Genomic DNA, 22,534 nt, shown 5'->3' with positions numbered 1-22,534 from the left:
TCTGCCCCAGACAGCACTTTGCACTGTGTGCGGTGCCCCCATCACAGGCCAAGGCAGGGACCCTCACTTTGAAAGGAACTGGACCTTGTTTAATTCTCTGGTTACTTTTTAAATTTTCTTCTTCTTCTTCTTCTTCTTCTTCTTTTTTTTTTTTTTTTTTTTTTTTTTTAAGATTTACTCATTTATTTTCCAGCACAACCAGGAGGGTCAGAGGGAAGAGGGAGAGAATCCGAGCAGACTCCACACTGAGCGATAGCCAGGGGCAGGGCTTGATCCTTCTACCCTTAGATCACGAGCCAAACCAAGAGCCGGAGGCTAAACCCACCGCACAACCCAGGTACCTCTAAGTTCTCAACTTTTTTAAAATAAGAGGAACCACATTTTCAAATTTCACCGTGAAAATGAAGTAGCCAGCCCTGACTATCCCCAGTGCCCTCTGCTTCGGACGTGAAGGGCAACTGAAGATTTTCCACCATAATGTCCAAAAGGCAGGCGCACCTGTCATCTGGGTCAGATGCAGGTTCTCAGTAGGTCCTGTGATACGAGGATTCCCGTAGGTGACCCCACCCCCCCCACCATCCCGACCCCAGGCTGGAAGCGGCCCAGCTACCCTAACGGGAGTTAAGGTCGGGAAGACTTGGTGGGTGGGAAGGTGGGCAGGCTCACGGGGACCGGAGCGGGGGTGGAGGCGTGGGATCTGGGGCGCTGGAGCGCCGGCGCGCGGTGACAGCGGGCAGCGGGAGTTCGGAGACCCGGCAGCGGGCACACCAGGCGCGAGGGCAGGGCGCAGGCACGCGGCGACACCGAGCCGCGAGCGCGCCAGGAAGCCGCCGCGGGGAGGGGGACGCGCGCGCACGCCCGGGGCGGGGCACGTTGCCCGACTCCTCCTCCGCGTGGCCCGGCGGCCACACCGGTCCCAGGAAGCCGAGCGGTAGGAGGAAGCGCGGGGGCCGAGCGGGTCCCTGGGTGCGGCAGCGCGGCTCCCTCATGGAGCCCAACGTGCGCTTCTGGATCGCCGAACGTCACGTACGGCCCGGGCCCGGCGCGGCTGGGGGCGGGGTGGCCCTGGGCCCCGTGAAGTCGCCGCGAGGAGTCGCCGGCTGGCCCGGGTGACCTTGGGCAGGCCACGTGGTCGCACCACCCGCCTTCCCACCTCAGACCCGGGGAGGGGACGAAGGGGAAACCCATGAGTGCGGGATGCGGACAGCCACGGCCGTTACCGCGTGTCATCTCCGCCCCAGGCCTGGCTAGCGAGGGTCGCCACTAGGTCGCCCTGCCCTGGGGAGTCAGCTCCCCCGTCCCCCGCAGGTGTGTGTCCTCTGACAGGACAGCCTGAGCTGTTCCTGAGCATCAGGTTGGAGAGGAAGAGGTGCTCTCAGGAGCCCCCAGCCTCCCAACCTGGTAGGCTCGACCACTCAAATGACGCGGTGGTCGTGGGGCCCGCCAAGGACCGGAAGTCGCTGCGGCCCCGCCTCCAGGCGGTGACTGGGCGGCGCTGCCCAATGGAAATGTGATGCGAGCCCTATAGGTCATTTAAAATTTTCTAGTATCCACGGTCAAAGGGGTAAAAGGAACAGCTGAAATTAATTTTAATAATATATTGTATTTTGCCCAACAAATATAAGATATTAACATCTCAACACGTAATCGATATAAAAATTATTAGTGAGGTATTTACATGCCTTTTTTTTTTCCCCCCTAGAAAGTCTTTGAAATCTGGGTATATTTTACACATACAGCATACTTCATTTTGGCCTGGCCACATTTCAAGGGCTCCATAGCCACATGGGGCTAAATGGACAGTATAATTCTAGAGTGTTCTCTTTCAACCTTACCTAAAGTAGGGCCCAGACAGGTTTTCTTAGGTGGGGAAGTTGAAAGGGAAAGGGAGTTCGAGCTTTCTTGGCAGAGCCAGGGCTCAACGTTGGGCGGGGGGTGGGGGTGGGGGTGGGGTGGGGGGGTACTCTTGGGAGCAAATCATGCCTCCAGGTGTGATCAGGCAGCCTTTACTAAGGCCTTGCTGGGGGTGTCCTGTTCTTTACGACTCAAGCCTTATAACAAGGATAAGAGGGTAAAGAAACAAACGCTGAGACCCTTCTAGGTAGTTGGTTCAAAGTCATTTGTGGGATGGGGACTAGGCCCATTTGACCCCAAAATCTGGGCTTTTAACCTTCAAGAGTAATTTGATGTTGGAGTGGTTAAGAGCACAAGCTAATGAGTCCTTTCCTAGCTGGGTTTCCCTGGGTATGCTCTTGAGCTTTTCTATGCCTCTTTCCTCACCTTTAAGATCCTGGGGCTGTCCTGAAGATTCCTGGAGGTGCTTCCATTGAAAGGCCCTGTAAGGGTCTCAAAAATAATGCTTATTATTATTATTACCATATTGTCTCTTTTTCTGCCACCTTTAACCTCTCTGGTGCTTTTCTCCCTCTTAAGTCTTTCATTCAGAGATTTCTTCAGTGGACAGAATTGTTGGATCCTACAAATTTGGTTGTTTCAATTGTAAGTACTTCCTTGTTTTCTGAGATAAGACATTTTACATTTTTTTCTGAAATGTGAAGACTGCATCCCTTTGAAAGCAATTGAAACAGAATCCATATATATTATGTTTTGTTCTTTCCAAATGAGCTCATTAGATTGGAAGGTTGATAAACAAAAGCAGACCAGTAACACCAAGGTTGGTGTTGCTGCTTCAGAAGGGATCAAAACAAGTCCCTGGTAACGGAAGACAGACGGACAAAGGTGGCCACCGACCTAGACCTAGGGGGCTATGGGAGGGGTGCGGCAGGAAACTCGGGGAGGGTGTTGAGGGAGAGCTGGAAGGAGGAGGCAGGCAGGAAAGGCCAAACAGAGGGGACTATAAGCAAAGCCCAGGCGAGAGAGCAGGTGGTCCAGTCAGTGGGGCTTTTAATGTGGGGGAGCAGACAGGCCCTCAGGGGCTTCATATGGGAGGGATTGTATTTGGCCTACAGGGCCAAGGTGAGGTTTGTGTTCCAGAGGGTCTCTTTGGTCACCATGTGGTGAGTAATCAGAGGGGACCAGACGGTAGGTAAGGTGATCTGCTCAGGGGATGGCTCGGCTGTCCAAGCGGAGACAAGGGTTTGCACCAGGTGTGGCCGAGGGCACAAGAGGAGGAGATGGTGTATTCCCAGCAGCAGTCCTTCAGGGCCAGACTCACAGGGACACTCCCATCCTTGTTCGCAAGATCTTCCACACAGCCTTGTTTGGAATAGAGAAAAACAACCTGAATTCCCATCAGTAGGGAAATAGAGAAACATAACGTGGTATATTCATACAGTGGAACACTAATAAAAGTTAACAGTGATGATCTAGTTATCAATGTATATATTAAGTGGGAAACAGCATACATGATGCTAAAGGGAAAACATGTCTACAGTGTTTAATGGAAAAAGCGGGATGCTTAAAGGATAATATTTATGCAAATTACAATACAAAGACCCAATACTACTACTTTGTTTACAGATACATGTATTTGTGTATATATATAAGTATAAAAAAGTGGACTCGGATTAATACCTTGAACTCATAATAGTGGTTACTTCTGATAGAATGGGGAGACACAAAACTGGGGGTGATGGCTTTTGGGGGGAAAAAAAAAGAAAAAATTGGAAGCAGATAAGACTGAATGTTTACCGTTGTTAATTCTGGATAAGGGGATTATGAGTGTTAACTCATTTCATTGTCTTTTCTGTATTTAATTCTTTTTTCTCAAATTAAGAAAAAATGAAGAGAGGAAGTAAGCCTGAGTGGACCAGATGCGGGAGGAAGAGAGAGGAGGGACTTCCAGGTTCCTAACTTACAAAGCCAGGCGGATGGGGGTAGCACTCAAGGAGACAGCTGTCCTCAGATGTCTAGGGGCAGGGGGAGGTGGCAGCCACCAGTGGGTCAAGCTGCTGGAGCTCTAAATCTGGGTGACACACAGCACTGCCCTCATGGAAACTATCAGGGAGTAGAGAGCCTTGGCCACGTGTTGCATTGAAATCAGGTGTAAATGAGCGTGGGATTCCTAAACCATTTGGACGGATCTAAATCATGGTATCATTGCTTGATTTCTTTCTATCTGATTATAGGAAAAAATAGAGAAATCAAGGCAACTATTGTTAAAAAATGAAGATGCAGCCATCCGGGACTTGGAGAACCAAAGGGTATGTCTCCTGTGCTGGGTTCAAGGTTGGGTGTGGTTGCCTTCAGGAGATCTCTGCTTGCGTGGTCTGAAATCAGGTGGAGTTTTGTCATTAGTAAACACCACCCAAGGGATCTGCTTTTCAAAACTTGGTTAGTGTTTTTAGATGTAATTAGAATTCTTTTTCATTAACCAGATTACTAGTAGGAGAGACTAGTATTAAGGAGAAAAAAAACTCCCAGGGTTCTTCTGTGCTCAGACATTAGTGGGGATTCTCTGTGGCTGATCCCTACAGCCCCACGGCAAACTCCGGAATGCAGACAGTCCTCTGAAGTCAGAATCCATTTCCCATTAGAGGCAGTGTTCCAGATCAGGGTCACACTCCTGCCCCAAGACTTAAACCAGTATTTGTTGTCTATCTTGCCGGGGATGGGGCTTTCCAGAGTCCACAAACATCACTCCCATCAAGCAGCCTGTGGAAATCACACAGGCGTCACTTGCAAACGGCCTGCTCTTTTCTGAGCCAGGGGTAGGCTGGAGTGGAGATGGGGTTTTTTTTCTCTTTTGCTGCCAATTTACCTTTAAGAGCTCTTGCTTATTTTTTCTCTTGTTAGATAAAAGACGCCTGGAAGAGAAGTCTCGTAAGTTTCAGCCATTTCCTAATTTTTACCCTCTGACAAAAACAAAGCCCAACATGAGTCTAAGCTTTGTGTTTACTTTTGTGAAGTCAACAGTGCATCCCGACAGCAGCAAACTGATCCCCGTTCCTTTTCGACCTGCAGGTGAGCTGATTCTAATTTTCAGAAGTGGGTTGGGAAAACATGGTTTGTAACAGTTCAAAAAGTCTGCCTTATTATTATTATTATTATTTTCCTAGAAGGATTTCTGACAGTGAGTGTGGAAATCATAGCTTAAAAAGGATGGTTGCGGGACGCCTGGGTGGCTCAGTTGGTTGAGCAGCTGCCTTCGGCTCAGGTCATGATCCCAGCGTCGTAGGATCGAGTCCCATATCGGGCTCCTTGCTCGGCAGGAAGCCTGCTTCTCCCTCTGCCTCTGCCTGCCATTCTGTCTGCCTGTGCACGCTCTCTCTCCCTCTCTCTCTCTCTGATAAATAAATAAAATCTTAAAAAAAAAAAAAAAAAAAAAAAAAGATGTTTGCATCAGAGTCTGGGGTTGATAGTGGAAAAGAGCAGGTTTGGGACCTGGAGCTGTGTCCAGTCCTTGGAAAGATCTGGGACATTAGGGGTGAGGGCACAGGCCTGGGTGTGGAACCTGCTTCACTCTGTCATCTCCCAAGAAACACACAATCATTTCATTGGTGGTTCCAGAACTTGTAACTCAAAAAGTGTTTTGAACTCTGTGTATTATTCTCTCTCCCTGTATGTTAAGTATCATGAGGGGAATAAAACCCATGATTGTAAAGGGCCCCTTTAACTATAAAATTCTCTCTGTTATAAACAAGAAACTGGAAACAACATGAATATCCAACAATTCAGACTGTAGTTAAATAATCCATTAAAAGGTACCGGGGCACTTGGGTGGCTCAATGGGTTAAAGCCTCTGCCTTCAGCTCAGGTCATGACCTCAGGGTCCTGGGATCAAGCTCTGCATGGGGCTCTCTGCTCAGCAGGAAGCCTGCTTCCCCCCCCCCCCCCGCGTGCCTCTCTGCCTGCTTATGATCTCTCTCTCTCTCTCTGTCAAATAAATAAATAATCTTTTTTTTAAAAAAAAGAAACATTTAAAAAAAGTCTGAGGTACCTCCTGTGTGTTAGTGTAAAAGAATGAGTCTCTAGGAACCAGTATTAAGGAGGAAAAAGGCAAAGTATAAAACAGCATATAGTAATCCTCTTTGTGTGAATGAGTTCTGTGGGCAGAAGAGAGTGTGCATGTTTGCATCTGTCCTGATAGATGTTATGAAGGAAAAACCCTTGCTCCTCCTCTCGATGCTTCACTTTTTTTTTAAGCCTATCCATGTGAGTTGGCATTCTTTTAAGTAATCTGTACACCCAACATGGGGCTCAAACTCATGACCCCCAAGATGGAGAGTTGCATGTTCTACCAACTGAGCCCGCCAGGCACTCCTGAGGTTTCACTTCTGATACCCGATATGCAGGCTTTTCCCACAGCCTTCAATTCTGCAGCACCTGTGGCATGTCCTACAGTTTTCACTCTTTCCACTCTGATCCTCTTGACCTGGAGGCAGCAGGAGACCCCACGAGTGAAGGGCTCAGTCCCACAAGACCACCCCTCTTCAGATGCCAACTGAAAGTCCAAATTCTCACCTGGACGTCTGAGCAACCCGCTGTAGGTTGGAGCTTCCCACACCTCCCTCCTTGGGTTTGAAATTGCTGGTATGGCTCGCGGACCTCGAGAAGATGTTTTCCTTACTAGGTTCTCCGGTTTATTAAGAAAGGGAACAGATGGAAGAGATGCTCAGGGCTTTGGGGGTGGGGCTGGGGAGGGCGGGGCTTCCACACCCTCCCCAGCTCCCGCCCATGCTCAGCAAACCAGAAATGCTGCCACTGCGAGAAGGGAGGCTTTGTTAGTATGGTGGACGAAATCCCAGGCCACTGTGACTAGCCCTGCCTCCAGCCCCTTTCCCCTCCCTGGAGGCAGCAGGTGGGACTGAGAGCTCCAACCCCCACTTCCCCCACCCGCCCCTTCCCCTAGCAACCAGCCCCCTCCTAAGGGGCTTTCCAAACATCCCCTTATTAACATCAGCTCAAGTGAGGTGGAAAGGGGCTGTTAGGGTAAAAAAGACACCCATTTCTCCTTTTTTTTTTTCTTAAAGATTTTATGTATTTATTTGACACAGAGAGAGAGATCACAAGGAGGCAGAGAGGCAGGCAGACAGAGGGGTGGCGGGGGGGGGTGGGGGCGGCGGGATCAGGCTCTCTGCTGAGCAGAAAGCCAGATGCAGGGCTTGATCCCAGGACCCTGAGATCATGACCTGAGCTGAAGGCAGAGGCTTACCTCACTGAGCCACCCAGGCGTCCTCCATTTCATGTTTTTATTGCTATTCTCAGGAAATTCCAAGGGTTTTAGGATCTCTGTGCTAGGAAGAGGCATGAAGAGCAAATCCAGGTTTCTTCTCATAAATGACGGCATCACGAGTATGCTCGGTTTGCCGTGAAGGATGAATAGGTTATGATACTCTTGCCTCCGGTGAGAAGGACTGCAAAGGCCGGAGGGGGCCTCCTTAGGTCTTTCTGGATGGTGCTGACTGAAATGCTTGCCTTACGCACTTGGTTATTATTAGGAAAAATAACAGAATGAGTAAATAGACTGTCCTTTGGTGCCCGTGCTTTCAGGGTGCTAGAGGGCAGGTTCTCAGGTTGGGGGGGCGCCCCTTTCTGGCCTCCTCTCTCGGCCTGGGCAGCGGCGGTCACTGACCCTCTTCTCTTCTTTGCCAGCTTTCCTACCTTTCACGGCGCCCATGGTGAGTCGGCTTGACACCCCAGGTGCAGGAGGACGTCCCTCATCTCCTAACCTCAGTGGTTTGTGTCCTCCTGCTCTGGACCCCTGTCCCACCACAGCCTGGTAGATGGCTGTGGACGCCCCGTCTCTGACCCTTGTCTGCTACTCACGTGACTTCACCCAGTCCGCACGCTTCCCTAGTCAGGCGCTCCAGCCTGTGCAAGGTCCCAGCGTCATGAGGTGATCCTTTGTTTGGATGCCTGGTGTGCACAGAGCACTACCGAGGAGATGGAGACAGGCTCCCTGCCTCCGGCACACGTTATCGTCCGTTACCTTCTCTCCCTTGACCCTTAGCCCCCATACTTACCCTCATTTGGGATCTGGAACGGCCCCCCGGCGAGGCTGTCCCACCTGGACTCTCTGTCACTTCTTCCACACCTGCCCTGTGGCTGTGTCCACTTGGGAGTGCCTGCTCCCCAGCTGCCCCGTCCTGTAGCATTGCACAGCTTGGAAGCTGGGACCACTGTGAGACGCCCCCAGGTGTCCTCAGTGTCCTGTAGGTGTTCACTGAGCATCACTCGCCACCGCCTGGACACCTCCTCATCCCAGTTCCTGGCGGGGGGTGGGAGGGGGGGCGCCTCAGTGCAGCATCTTCCCTGCGAAGTTCTTTGCCCCCTGGCAAGCTCTCCCTCCCCCAAACACTTAAACTCCGCTTTATTTTCTTAAAAGGTATTTTTCTCGATGCTGTCGGTAAAAAGTCTGAAGTCCCTGGTTTTACCTCAGGTAAAAACCATTTCTATTTCATGATTCCTGCATTCTTCTGTGCTCACATGATCGTAGCGTGTGATCTGTGTGCCTCTGTCTTTCTGCAGGTTTCCTTCTATACCTACACTACAGCATTCAACATGGTCAATGGGAATGCAAGTTATGTGAGTATTATGAGGCCCAGGGGATAGGCCATTCTGTGTTATTTCTTTTAGAGTTTGTTTGTTTGTTTTAATAATCTTCCCTGGGTAAAACCATGGTGTTTGCTGAATACTTACTTTTGTTTCTTCCTTAGAATCGTCACCTATATGAGAGTCTGTTACTAGGGACAGGAGTGATCGCCTCTTCCTCCTTTTTTGGAGTGGGTATTTTAAAAATCTGTCAAATCTGTTTCATTCCTCAGATCAAAAGAAACTATTCTGAATTACAGATTTGTTTCAGCTTAAACAATTTAGAAAGTATGGCCAAGGGGCGCCTAGGTGGCTCAGTCCGTTAAACGCCTGCCTTCGGCTCAGGTCATGATCCCGGGGTGCTGGGACCAGGTCCCACGTCAGGCTCCCTGCTCGGCTGGGTGTCCGCTTCTCCCTCTCCCTCTGCCCATTGCTCTCCCTGCTTGTGCGCTCTCTCTTTCTCTGTCAACTAACTAAATAAAATCTTAAAAAGAAAGGAAGAAGGAAAGTATGGCTAAGACATAAGAAGGGAAGTGGTCCCCTGTCATCCTGTCACCCCCTGAATAACCATAGGAGTATCCCAGGTGTCTAGGCATCTACTCAGTACTCTAACCTTTTTAAAAAAATTTACTTAAGAAAAAAAAATTTTCTTAAACTACATAAACATGTTATACATGTTGTGTATTGCTTTGGATATCAGGATACTGTGATGGTTAAAAATATAAACATTAGAGTCAGATAAGCCTGGGCTGGCCCCAAGACTCAAATTCTTAGCAGCTCAGAGACTCTGGACAAGTTACCTCCCTAAGCCTCCGTGTGTTCCTCTGATAATCAGGCGAACACCTCAGTGTTGCAAGAATTAGAAAATACATGGAGAGCACTTGTGGTGGCCCGCACTGGGATAGGAGCTAGGTCGATGCCAGCTCTCTGCTACTGAGTGTGTTCAGCTGACTCTTTGGTCTGTGTAATAATGGCTTTTCTCTCTTCTTTTTCTAGTTATTTCCTGTTTTGTTCCAGATGCGGGTGAATCACGTTTTGTTGAAAAGAGCCCTTCCCATCATCATTCTCAGTAAGCAGGAAGCATGTGATCTCCGTGCCCTTTGAGCCTTCCTACACCTTCAGGGACAGCCTGGTCCCTTGGCCACATGGTGACTGATGACAGCTGCTGCTTGCAGCTTCCTGAGGCCTCCAGGCCCAAGTTGGGCCCTTGGTTTGAGAGTGACAGTTGCTTTATAGCCGTGTTTTCCATTGTCAAAGGATAAACACACACCCAGGAACACAGATTCACCCTAAAGACAGTGCCAGCCCTCTGCCTGTTCAGTTTCACTTTGTCCTGCCCAAAACGTGTGGGTAGTAATGTCATTCCTCCATTTCCAGATGGGGAGGCTGAGATAGGAAGGACTTTAAGGAACTGTCCTAGGGTCATACACGGAGCAGTGGGTGGCCTAGGGAGCTCCATCCTGGTGGGCTGACTCCAGTGGAAGTGACAGACATAATTAACCAATAGTTTGAAGTTTGCCAGCCCGCAGGTTCACTGACTCACACCCCAGATTTGAGTTTGAAAATTGTAACGGGGAAACTGTTAACAGAAACCTAGTCAGACCAGCTATAGCACAAAAGGGGGCCATATTTCAAGGACCCAGGGATTTGTCCTGGAATCCTGTCAGGGGGCTGGACTGGACCTGCAGGGGTGCCAGAGCCTGGTGCTGTCGTGGTCAGGACCCCAGAGTGGGAGGCCAGCAGTTCTGACCCAGCTCCAAAGCCCCGGGACAGAACATAGTTAGCCAACTCCTGACCACTTGAGGGGTGGGGAAGCATGGCCATCAGAGAAAGACGCTTGACACCAGAAAGGATGTTCCTCCATTGGAGCAAACTCACTTGCCATGGTGCATTTTCTTCTTCACACCCACAGCCCACGTTAGTGGAATGAATGTTGTTGCCACCCGAAGTCTGGAGCCCATTCGAGGCATTGAAGTCATGGACAAAGAAGGCAATGTCATGGGCTATTCCAGAAAAGCCGGGACAAAGGTAGGAGGATCCCATGGATCCCTAGCTGGCTTGCCTTTTGGCTAGAGCATGGAGTTGTCTGTTTGAGAGCTGGGAACAAAGTCATATCTCCCTTCAATCTTGCCTTATCCTTTTTCCCCGCATGTGGAGGGAGTGGTTTTACATTTTGGACCACGATGTTTAAAAGATGATGTGTTAGTCTGGGTTTCCAGAGAAACAACCAATAGGATATTGATTGATTATAATTGGCTCACGCAATTGTAGGGCTTGTAGGCTAGTCAGGTGTCAGCCCCCGCGGCAGGGGCTAGAAACTTACCAACTCCCGGCAGCTAGAAACACAGGAGCCTGTGCTGTCGTCTTTAGGCAGGTTTTCTTCTTTGGGAAGAAAACCTTCTAGATTTTGCTCTCAAGGCTCTCCAGCTGATTAAATGAGGCCCAGTCACACTGTGGAAAGTAATCTTATTTAAAGTTAACGGACTGTAGATGTTAGCCGCATCTACGCAGCGGCGCGACAGCATGACTGACCGCCACGGACGGGCCCCCGCCAGACACTGGGCCTCTCTCTTCTGTTCTGGGCCACTGTTCTTCCAGCTGAGCTTCTGGCCCGCAGGCTGCTCTGTGCTCGTGGAAGTCGGTGAACCCGCCTCTCTGGGTTTAAGAGAAATGTTTCTTCTCCACCTCACAGCAGATTTTCTTATAGTCTTCATCTTGAAGGACCAGTTTGCTCTCAGAGAGTGGCCTTCAGCACCTGGGTGGCTTAGTCAGTGAAGCGTCTGCCCAGGGCTCGGGTCATGATCCCAGGGCCCAGGGGTCGAGCCTCGCTTGAGTCGGGCTTCCTACATGACTGGGAGCCTGTTTCTCCCCTTCTCTCTCCCTCTGCCTCTCCCCCTGCTTGTCCACATGCTCTCTCTCTCTCAAATAAATAAACAAAATCTTAAAAAAAAAAAAAATGGCCTAAAGAAATTCAGTGCTCTCACCAGAACGCCTCTAACAGGCCTCAATTGTTAATAAGATTTATTATTAACTATTTTATTCTTTTGATCCATTCAGCACAGTGGCATCTGTGTACATTCAGCTTAGAGAAACTGGGATGGTCTAGGGTAGTCTCATTTTGGCTGTGGACTTTTTAAAAAATACCTTCTTAGCAGGTGAGGTTTTTTTGTTTTGTTTTGTTTTGTTTTTTTTTTGGTCTCCATGAAGTGACGTTAGCTAAAGAGTGGAATTTGAGGCAGTTGTTTGCAAATGGCATGAGGAACAGCACGGAACAGCCCAGTGCAAAATGAAGGGAACAGCTTCTCACGGTGTCAGGACCCCTGTCCAGACACCTCCTGCCCCCTGTGTTGGCAGAAGAGGAGGTCAGAAAAGATGGCTGCTCGTTCAGTCAGTAAATACATCATTGCTCACCTCACAGAGCACATTCCTCTAAACCCTATCTGCAAGTCACAAGGCGGATCATAAACCATGAGATATGTGCACCAGATTCCTGCCAGCCCGTGCAGTGACATGTCTGAAAATAGTGGCCACTCTCCTAAACGAATTACAGTAAAAACACAGTAATTACAGGTAACAAGGGGAGAAGTGGCTGCCAAAAATAAAAACCTTGCTTTTGAAATAAAGATTTTGTGCCTAAGAGCCACCCCAGCAAGCTGTTTTTATTGAGATATAATTTACATACAATAAAATTCATCCATTGTGAGAGTCTAGTTTGATGAATTTTAGTAAATGTAAGCAGTGATGCAGTTATCACCACAGTCCAAATTTAGAACATACTCATCCTAAAAATTTCCCTCGTGCCCACTGAGTCATTCCCTTTTTCCAGCCCCAGAGAAACACTCATCTGCCCAATGTCTTCACACTTTTGACTCTGCACAACTTTCATGTAAGTGGCTTATACAAGTGTTTTTGGTGCCTGACTCTTCACTCTGAAGTACCGTGTACCCACCAACAATCTGTTGCTTTTTTTCTGGCGAGCAGCCTCACATGGATGGCCATACCGACGGCATCTGCAGATCCCTTCCCCAGGCAGCGGGTGTCTGCACTGTGTCCAGTCTGGGCTGCTCTCAGCATGCGCGGGTCTTTATGTGGGCGTCTGTTTGTGTTTCTCAGTGGCTCCCTTTACCTGCAGGGCGTTAGAGCTGCTGTAAACTGTGCACACAGCTGAGGAGAAGAGTGAGAGCACCTGTTTAATCTGCGACTTGCCCTTGTGTGCCACACACCGCCAGGAGCTGTGCTAGGCTCACCTTGGCCACGCCCTTAGCTGCTCAGCCACGCCCTCAGCCGGCTCAGCCATGCCCTCAGCCGCAGGTGCTCAGCCTTCCAGGAGAGGCTGAGGGCCTCACGCCCCACGAGCTGTGTGGATGTCTAGCCCAGCCCAGATATCTAGTCCATCTCTCAGGGAAGAACTTCATTTTCTGCATGAAGGCCAATTTAGGATAAAAGGAAGATTTGATGCTCTGCCCTTTTTTTTTTCCTGTTTTGTCTATCTTCCTCTGAAGATCAGAGTCTGTAGCTGTGCGTAAGCATAAGCATTCTTTCATCATTGGCCTATGGTCTTCGGCTAAAATTTCAGAAACGACGCAACCAGCACCATCTGATTGTAATAGGGCACCTTTGATCAGATTTCAGGAGCTGATCCATGCTGTTTTCCCGGGGCTGGCCTTGGAAGCCACTCCGCTGCAAACTGTCCCAGGCCTCCCGGTGCCCCTCAGGATGGGTGTCCCGTTCCCACACAGGGTGACAGTCCCACTGACGTCGAAACACACCACCCTCGGCAGCCGCTTTTCTCTTCCTGAAGTGGTTTTATTTTATATTCCTGAAAGTTTATTTATTTTTAAAGATTTTATTCATTTATTTGAGAGAGAGAGAGAGTAGGAACATTGGGGGTTGAGGTGGCAAAGGGAGTGAGAGAAGCAGACTTTCCGCTGAGGAGGGAGCCGGTTGCAGGGCTCAGTCCCCAGGGCCCAGAGATCATGAACTGAGCAGAAGACCGATGCTTAACCCAGTGATTGAAAGGTAAACACGTGGTAGTCCTCAGTGACAAACCCAGCCTGCCCACAAGGGGACGATTTTTCTACAGGCTTTGCTTGTGCTTAGTGAGTATTGTAATGGGCAGTTGGCAGACCGAAGGGGAGACCACAGTGGAGTTGGTGGAAAGTAAATACTTTTTTTTTTTTTAAGATTTTATTTATTTATTTAACAGAGATCACAAGTAGGCAGAGAGGCAGGCAGAGAGAGAGGAGGAAGCAGGCTCCGTGCCGAGCAGAGAGCCCAATGTGGGGCTCCATCCCAGGACCCTGGGATCATGACCTGAGCTGAAGGTAGAGGCTTTAACCCACTGAGCCACCCAGGCACCCTGGGAAGTAAATCCTGGCACCAACCCCCGCCGTCCTCCAGCTCTCTACAGGGAGGGCCTGCCTCTGCCGCTCTTCATGTGCGGTATTTTCCTAAGTGAGACCGGAGAGCCGCTGTTTGCTCATCTCTGTCTTAAGTTGCAGGATCCCGGGCCGTGGTCTCACTCCATGTGCTAAGGTGCTTCCTTTCCATTCCCGCTAGGCCATTAAAGATACAGCGACGTCCAGGTTAGTACTGTTCGGGACCACCGCTTTCATCCCTGAAGTCTTCTCACACTTTTTTGTGAGGTAAGAGGCAAATACACCCCCCCAGGTAGGAATAAACATTCGACCCTCAAAATCCTTACGAAACTCATCAAACACAACCTGGTGGGAGGGACGGGAGAAGTTTGTTCAGTCATCTTCCCGCTAAACTCTCTTCATCACAGCTGATGGTTCCACAGCATGGATACCAGATGTGCACATTCCTTAACCCTGGTCTCTCACCCAGGCCCTGTTCTCTGTTAGCTTTGTGTTCCCTGGACACGTCCCAGCGCCTGCTGAGGTGTGGCCCCTCGGGTCTTGAACGCCAGCCTGAGGTGGTTCACAGGTTCTCCCGGCTCCGATGTGCTGGGCGGATTGCTGCAGCCTGCCTTCCCCCTGCACGGCAAGCGGGTGTTAAGTTAGCCTGAGTGGCCCAGAGTCAGTGGACCGTCATCCCTTTTGAGAAGCAAGAAATGGCCTCTTCGGAGGAAGGCCTGGGGACCAGCCAGTGTGAGAAACCCAACACGCAGTAGCGTAGGCCAGAAGGCAGATGTGTTGGTTTAGATCCTGGCTGTGGGCAGGGGACCTGTGTAGCCTGTGGCCGCCGAGCAGAAGCTCTGCTCCTCCTCGTCTCCATGCTGTGCGCTCCCTGTGTCCTGCCACACACTGGCTGCTCCGTGTTGCGAGGGACGTGGCTGCCCGCACCTCCCAGCTCATGTCCTCTAAGCTTCCTGCCAAGGGATGAAAAACACAGCAGACCCCAGGGAAGGCAGAGAATGTCTTCCCCTCAGTTGGAGTCCGTTGGCCCAGATGGGGTCACCTGACCAGTCCCCTCTGTCCGGCGTGGCGGGAGGAAGCCTTTCTTACGACCACGTCAGGAGCACATTTTTGAGAAGCAGGCGCGTGCTGCTTGGAGCCAAGTGTTCCTCTCTGTGGCCCAGCGGCTGGATGGGGGTAGAGACTTCTGCTGGCCCAGGCTCTTCCTGGACCCCACTGGCTGGGTCAGAGCCAGGGCGCCTGTGGAAGCCAGGGCCCTCCAGTCTGTCCCTTAGACCCCATTCGTGGCACCAGCTACCTGGGGGGAGAGAGGGCGGTCGTTTCCCAGTGGCCACCACAGCCACGAGAGTATCCACGCTGGAGTGACCTCGGTGCCCCTCTGACTCGGCCCTTTCATCCTGCGTGTGAAGAAACCCCAGGCTCAGAAAGGGGAAGTGACTCACCCGACACCACCTGGTCTGTCCATGCAGACCCCCGCCGGTTCCAGGACCCTGGGTCTCTGCCTCCTGGGCTGGGTTTCACAGGCAATGCCCTTGACGTGCTTCACTGCGGGCTTGACACAAATCGGGCAGTCGGTCAGTGCTGCCTCTTTGTGGCTGAGTGGGAACCGAGGCATGGGCCACAGCTGCACGCAAGACCATCCAAGCCTGGGGCCAGCCCCCCAAAAAGCCTTTAACCTTGTCTCTTACAGGACCCAGTTTTTCCGGCAGTATCCATGGTCATTGTGGACCTTCAAGCTGTCTTGTACTGTCTTAGTAATGGGACTGATGGTGCCACTTTCTTTTAGTCTATTCCCACAAATGGGACGGGTAAGTGCCCCCATTCAAATTTCTTTCTAAAAAAAAAAAAAAAAAAATCAAAAAACAAACAAAAATACCCCAAAACCTTTTTTCTTCTCATTGTCAGAAGAGTAAGATAAATAATTCTAAAAAATCTGCCAAGTGTAAAAAGTATAAAAATAACTTTATTTAATCCTGTCCCTCAGATCACTCGTGCAGTTTTGGATTCTGTTTTTCCTAGTGGGGTATCAGAAGCATTTTTCTGGGACATTTAAAACACCTTCGGGATAGTTTCCATAATCATAATATTCCATTGTGAAGTCCCATCCAGTGGGGCTTTCTGCAGTGACAGAAAGGTTTCATCTGTGGGCTAATACGACAGCCACTAGCCACTGTGGCTCTGTGGCTGTTGAGCACCTGCCATGTGGCCGATGTGGCTGAGGAGCTGAATTTTTATTCTGATTTAATTTTAAGTTGTGTCCCCACGTGCCACTAGTGGCTACTGGGTTAGCGCAGTTCTGTAGACTGGGATATACTCTAATTTATGATGAGTCAGATGACCTGGATTCAGAGTCCCAGCTCCTCCATGACCTTGGTCAATTTGCTGAAAGTCTCTGAGACTCGGTTTCCCTCTCTGTTAAGGAGAATGGAAGAGAGTAGCATCTCCGCTGCTGTTGCGGACATTGCTGATATAACAGATGTTACTGATTTCTGGCATTTCTGAGCTGGAAATTTCAAATGCCTGTTTCTGTCACTGAAGTTAAAAATCAGTGATGGCTTCAAAAATATTTAAATTTCTGCAGCGAGCTTGTTCCAAACCCAAATTTTGTCATTCTAGGTTCACAGAATCATTAGTTCGGGCAGTTGAGCCAGCCTATAACAGAGAAACTTGAGGCTACCGTAGATGTCTGCTCTCCTCACTCTAAGAGTGCTAAGGGATGGGATGGGGTGGGCAGCTTCTCATTAAAATAAAATGTTAGAGAATATTTTTACTCTTTACAGGCCCATCTGTTAGAACACGGTTTGTCACAGTAAGATTGCAGTAACAGTGACCCTTTTGCAGATACTTACTTTGGATCACGTTGGTACTCAGAAGCAGGCAGCTGACCTGCAGGTTAGGTCATTGACAAAAGTCTTTCAGTCTTGGGGGAGTTCCTGCTGCTCTGCTTCCTCAATCTGGCTCCCCCTGGGCTCTTGGATCCTGTCCACACACACAGAGGGCCTCCCCTGGTGGACCAGAAGCGAGGTGCGGGGCCAGCTGTGAGTAAACGGGGCCTTGCCCTTGAGTAGCTATGAGAAAGCAATGGCGTGTGGCCACCAGAGTCTTTGATCTGGGGACCTGGGGAGGGAAGGAGCCACAGAGCCCAGGATTCCTGACCTGGCTGAATTCCAAGGGAATGACGGGGTGCCTGGGTGGCTCAGTCTTTAAGCGTCTGCCTTCGGCTTGGGTCATGATCCCCACATTGGACTCCCCTGCTCAGTGGGAACCTGCTTCTCCCCCTCCCACTCCCCCTGCTTGTGTTCCCTCTCTTGCTGTGTCTCTGTCAAAGAAATAAAATCTTTTTTTTTCTTTAAGATCTTTATTTATTTATTTGACAGAGAGAGACACGAGAGAGGGAACAGAAGCAGAGGGAGTGGGAGAGGGAGAAGCAGGCTTCCTGCTGAGCAGGGAACCCAAAGGAGGACTCGATCCCAGGACCCCAGGATCATGACCTGAACCCAAGGCAGGCGCTTAACGACTGAGCCACCCAGGAGCCCCAAATAAATAATATCTTTAAAAAAAAAAGTCCGAGGGAAGAATCTTCTGCAGAGCTCCTTTCACTGGCGTGGGGGAGTCAGAGTCTAGAGCCAACGAGTTTGTTCTTTGATAATTGGGTCTCTTTCTAGTTGTCTTGTACATGTCATCATAGGTCGTGGGATTCGTTTTTCCGATGTTAGGAGTAACTCGGTTCCCTCCTCTGTGATAGCATTTTGGTGGCTCATGACTGCTTTCTGTGACTGGGGACCTTGCAGGTACAAGGTCACCCGTCTTATAGAGAGGCACACAGATGAAACATTTCCGTCACTGCAGAAAGTCCCCCTGGATGTGGCATCAACTATGGAATATTTTGAAATATTGAAACCATCCCAGGTTTTTTTAAATGTCCCAGAAAAATGCTCCTGATCCAGTGGCCCACCAGTGGCCAGAGCAGCCCTCTCCCCCTTCACCGCCATCTCTCTCCCTGGCCTCCTTGAGCCTGGCGGCCCCTGGACTTCAAATGACAGGGCTGGATGGATGTGTTTGGGTCATTGGGCCAGAGAGGGAGAGACCCCCTGCACACAAGTAGCCGCCGATGCAGTGGGAGGGCAGGGGGACACAGACACGCACGGGGTGTGTGGGCACAACAGAGGCAGCGTCAACAGTCGGGCACTGGGGGCAGTGGCAGGGGATAGGACTTCTGTTTATCCAGCACCTTCTGTGTCCTGGGGACTGTGCCAGGCAGTCTCTTGTCTTCAAGACAACTTTTCAGAGTAGTTTATTCCCATTTTACAGAAGAGGAGCTTGGGGCATGGGAGAAGATCAGAGTCCCCTGTGGGTCGTGGGGCTGTGGAGGGGTGGGCTAGCTGGCGAAGGACGTCACAGGCCCCCCACGGTGATAGAAGCTCATATGGAGCCGGTGACGGAGAGGTTTCAAGGGGGAATGGCTGAGTCGGGTCGTATGTTAGAAACATTGGATGCCACCCTGTCAGTGGGGCCGTCCTGGAGGCCGGGAGAACAGCTGGGGGGCAGGAGACATTTCCTGTCTGGAGGTGGTGGGGGTTCAGAGTAAGTCCGTGGCGGTCGGTTACAAGTAGTGGAATTGGACAGGTTAGAACCTGTGAGTATTCAGATTGGGGGCGGGAGGGGAAGTGAAGAGAAAGGCATGGGGGGGGGGGGGGCACCTGCATGTGTGCGTCAGGTTTGATGCCAGTAGCCGGGAGTGGGGGGAAGGAAGGGCTCTGTATTAACTAGCGTTGCATTCAGTTGGAACTGAGATCCAGAATAACCGTGCCCTCAACGAAGCGGAGGTTTGTTCTCCCTCACATGAAGTGTGGGTGTCTTGAGCCCACTGCGCAGGTGCACACACCTGTGTCTTTCCACATCAGCTTGATTCAGTCATAAAGCAAAGTTGATCACAATGATGAAGCAGGTTCAGGATTCCAGACTCACTGGCTTCTTACACGGTGCACAGAGCAGAACAGAAGGCAAGCCACAGCGAACCAATAACAGAAGGATGTAGGATGTGAACAAACCAAACGCCAGTGCGGTTGAGATGAGGCCCGGGACCCGTCCAGGTCAGCTCCGGGCACTCGCGGCTTCTGATGTTCAAGAGGGAAGGATCTCGGTTCTGTCCAGACATCAGTCTGGCAGAGCTTTGGTGGCCAGTTGCCTTTTTTAAGTGGTCAGACATAGCGGGATCACATTTGAAGAGTCTGACGGCAAAATTTCTCCTTTTAAAGAGATTTAAATGGGGGGGGGGTGCCTGGGTGGTTCAGTTGGTTAAGCATCTGACCCATGAGATCAAGCCCAGCACTAGGCATGGAACCTGCTTAAGATTCTTTCCCGCTGCCCCCATCTCCCACTCACATGCACTCACCCTCTTAGATCAAAGGCTGGCTGGCTGGCTGGCTGGCTGGCTTTGTTGGGTCTTGGACCCCTGCGGACCTCCTCTGCTTCTGCTTGTTACCAGTTCTCGGGTTTCGGCTGATGCTGGTTCCGTCGATACTTCGTAGCTGGTACGTTTAGCCTTGTACCTTTAACTGCTCGCATCATTGCTTGACACTGGCTCCTGCTTGACATGAGAGACTCCATTCTGCTCTCTACAGTGAGGCAGCCAGCCCAGTAAGGCAGCTCTGTGTCAGAGTCCGCAGGGGTCTAATTCCTTCCAGCTCCGCGGCCACCATCCCTAGGGTTAGGCCCCATCTTCAAGGTGCAAGATGGCGCCTTCCTCATTCCACGTGGCCAGGTGGCACTTCCACCTCTGGTGCATTGGCCCAGTCATGTGGCCAAGCCGTACTGCAAGGGAAGCTGGGAACTGAGGTCTTCTGGATCTACTTCAAATTCTGCTGCTGTAGAAAAGAGCAGGTGTGGCAGATGGCAGTCTGCTACAGGCTTTTGCAGAAAGGGTAACATGTGACATGTGGAAGTAATGCTTACCTGCTAGAAAGTAAACATGACCGAAAGGCTATAGAGAGATTAGGGAAAGAAGAGAATTGCCAGCCAAGCCAGGAAGGCTACACGGAAGAGGTAGGCTGTGGACATGGGTGGATGTGGACAGGCAGAGACTGGGGAGGGAGGGCCTTCCAAGTGGGGGTACAGGAGAGCTGAGTCCAGTGTAGCTGGGCACATGTGGCTGAGCATGACAGGCCAGAGGCTTGGGGCCAGATGGCAGGTTCTGCATGGCCAGGCTGAGGAAGCAGCCTCTCCCCTGAAGGTAGCAGGTGGGACATGCAAGACTCTCAGGGGCCAGAGTTGAGGTGAGAAATGGAGTCTGTTGGGTCGTGGACATTGGGTAAGGTGTGTGCTATGGTGAGTGCTGTGAAGTATAAACCTGATGATTCACAGACCTGTACCCCTGGGGCTAATAATACATTATATGTTAATAAAAAAATTAAAAATTAAAAAAAAGAAGACTGGCAGAGTGTTAATAAACCAGAGTGATGACTATATGAGGGTTCACTATATTCTGTCTGCATTTGTTTGTGGTTACAGTTCTCCATAATGAAGTGTTTCAGAAGTTAGGTGTTTTGCTATCTACTGGACATCCCTGAAAAAAGCGGGACTGGGAAACAGATGCTTTCTGAAATTTTTTTTTTTAACTTCTAAGGCAAGGAAAGTTCTTCACATAAAATATGAAGAATTTGACTTTGTTTTTCAGATACAGTGCAGTGAGCTCGAAAAGGAAATTCAGTCTGTGACCGAAGAAACAGAACTCTTCTATAACAGAGGGGTATAAGAACGCGTTTTCAGTGAGTTTGGTTCCTGCTTGAACACCTTCCTCGCTGCTCGAGGCATCCATTCGGAGGACCCTGCGGGAGGTCTGGAACCGAGGTGCCCGCGCCCACATGTTGCCTTACACGTACACAGGCCACGACCGACCCCAGGCTAGTGCCTGGGCTTTCAAGCCTGGGTGGACGAAGAGAAAGGAGAGGCTGTCCTGTCTGACCCCCCGCACGGGGCGGCAGAAGGAACGGCTGATGGAGGAGTCAGTGTTCTGGGTGTTCATCAGCCTCGGAAGGATACTGTGAAATGACTAATAAACTTATCGAAAGTTGAGTCGTTGAAAAAATCCAGTAGGAGGGTCCACCAGGCCCAGGGCCCAGGCATTCATTGCACTGACGGCCCATCTCACGGTAAACTTCTGGTGAGCACTGAAGGCCTCCGAGCCCCAGAGCCATCCCGTCTCCCTCCTCAGCGTCCTGCCATTTTGGACTGCTTAGAATCTTTGCCCTCAGCTGTCCGCCTCCTCTCCCCTCACTGGAGAACGACCCTGCCTCCTCCTTCACAGTGAAAACCAGGACTGCTGGCCGGCAACAGAACCTCCCGGCACCAAATCTGCAGGCCTCTTGCCACCCACGCCCGGCCTTCCCTCCTCCTCGCAAGGTCAGCTGGGCCCTGGCCCTGGGCTCTGGGCCCCTCCCGCCTCCTGATTTCCTCAGGGCCTCGCTCTCCAGCTCCTCCCTCCTTCCCGGTGGCATACGAACTACTTGAGTCACCAGCCTTATTAAAAAAGCAAACAACTTTTGAGAGCCAAACTTTGTCAAAGATCATCTTCCCTCACTGTTTCCACCCGCCTCACACTCTGCTAAAACTGCTCTCTCCTCCCGGCTCCACCCCGAGGCCCAAGCGCCACGCTGCCGGGTGCTCAGACCCAGCCCTGGGCTTGCTCGTGGAGCCACAGGCCCAGGCCCGTCCAGAGGTGCCATGCGCTCCACCATCCAGATGCCCACTTGAGACCATCTTCCCGCCCAGTCTCAGGAAATGGCACAGCCACGTAACACAGTATCGTCACCCTTACTCCTCCCCTCCCCTTCAAGCCCTTTCAGTAGCTGAGCCCAAAGGGATCAGGTCTCTAAGCCCCATTCCTCTGAGGTCAGTGCTACAACCTACCCAGTCCAACAGCGTCCCCTGCTGGTATCACTCTTCTGTCCTCTGGCTCCTCCAATCCGGGCCCCAGCCTGCTCTGACAAATACTTGCGTAAAAGCCTTGGAGGGCTTCCCAGTACATCAGTTCAAGTCCAGAATCCTTAACAGGCAGGCGAGAGCCTTGACCGTACTCAACTCTTGCCACTCCTTTTCCTCACTCTTGACCAATACCCTGTTCCTCGTATGGACTATGGTCTTTCCTTCCTGGACCTTCATATCAGCTGTTCCCTGCCAGGCTAACTCTTGCCTATGCATCAGGTCTGACTCGGACATCACTCCTTCCAGGAAGCCCTCCAGGATTCATAGTATGAATTCGTTGCCCCTTCAGTGTGCTCCCATAGCACTCATACTGTATCTGGCACTTGCCACACCACAGCAGAACAGCCTGTTTGTTGTCCCTGAGCCCCTGTAAACTGTGTGCCTGGGGCAGGAAGTGTGTGCTGTGCATCAGGGAGGGAGGCCTCAGGATACAACACCATGCATGGCAGAGTAGGCACCCAAACACTGGCATACTGGAAAAATATTTCCAACATACTCTGCCTCAGATCATCAAGGACTCTATCTGTGGCTTTCAGGCAGGGTTCCCTAGGCCAGAATGATGGTTGTCTTCACACTTCGTTAAAAGGGTTTCACAACAGCCTAGAAGAACAAAAAATGTTCTACTGGGCGCCTGGGTGGCTCAGTCAATTAAGCGTCTGACTCTTCATCTCAGCTCAGGT

At 50.7% G+C, this 22,534-nt stretch overlaps 1 protein-coding gene across 2 annotated transcripts; it reads left to right on the top strand.

Annotated features, from left to right (window-relative positions):
- The first annotated feature begins 874 nt into the window (after positions 1-874).
- On the top strand, positions 875-21,424 carry SFXN4 (sideroflexin 4). 2 transcript variants are annotated; one of them, XM_032312435.1, is made up of 15 exons: positions 875-1,026; positions 2,434-2,499; positions 4,089-4,163; positions 4,756-4,782; positions 4,869-4,923; positions 7,555-7,580; positions 8,288-8,341; positions 8,431-8,487; positions 8,619-8,684; positions 9,490-9,562; positions 10,406-10,521; positions 14,053-14,138; positions 15,562-15,679; positions 19,275-19,405; positions 20,548-20,617. In XM_032312435.1, coding segments are annotated over exons 1-15 (990 nt in total). In that variant the 5' UTR covers positions 875-987; the 3' UTR covers positions 20,549-20,617. The 2 variants fall into 2 exon arrangements, with proteins under 2 accessions (XP_032168326.1, XP_032168327.1); XM_032312436.1 differs by lacking the exon at positions 19,275-19,405 and having other exon boundaries at positions 876-1,026; positions 20,548-21,424.
- Positions 21,425-22,534: the final 1,110 nt, after the last annotated feature.

Source organism: Mustela erminea, chromosome 14, assembly GCF_009829155.1.
Source record: "Mustela erminea isolate mMusErm1 chromosome 14, mMusErm1.Pri, whole genome shotgun sequence".
Taxonomy (NCBI): domain Eukaryota; kingdom Metazoa; phylum Chordata; class Mammalia; order Carnivora; family Mustelidae; genus Mustela; species Mustela erminea.
The sequence above is the reverse complement of the archived record's forward strand: the minus strand, read 5'-3'. Positions and strand labels throughout refer to the sequence as shown.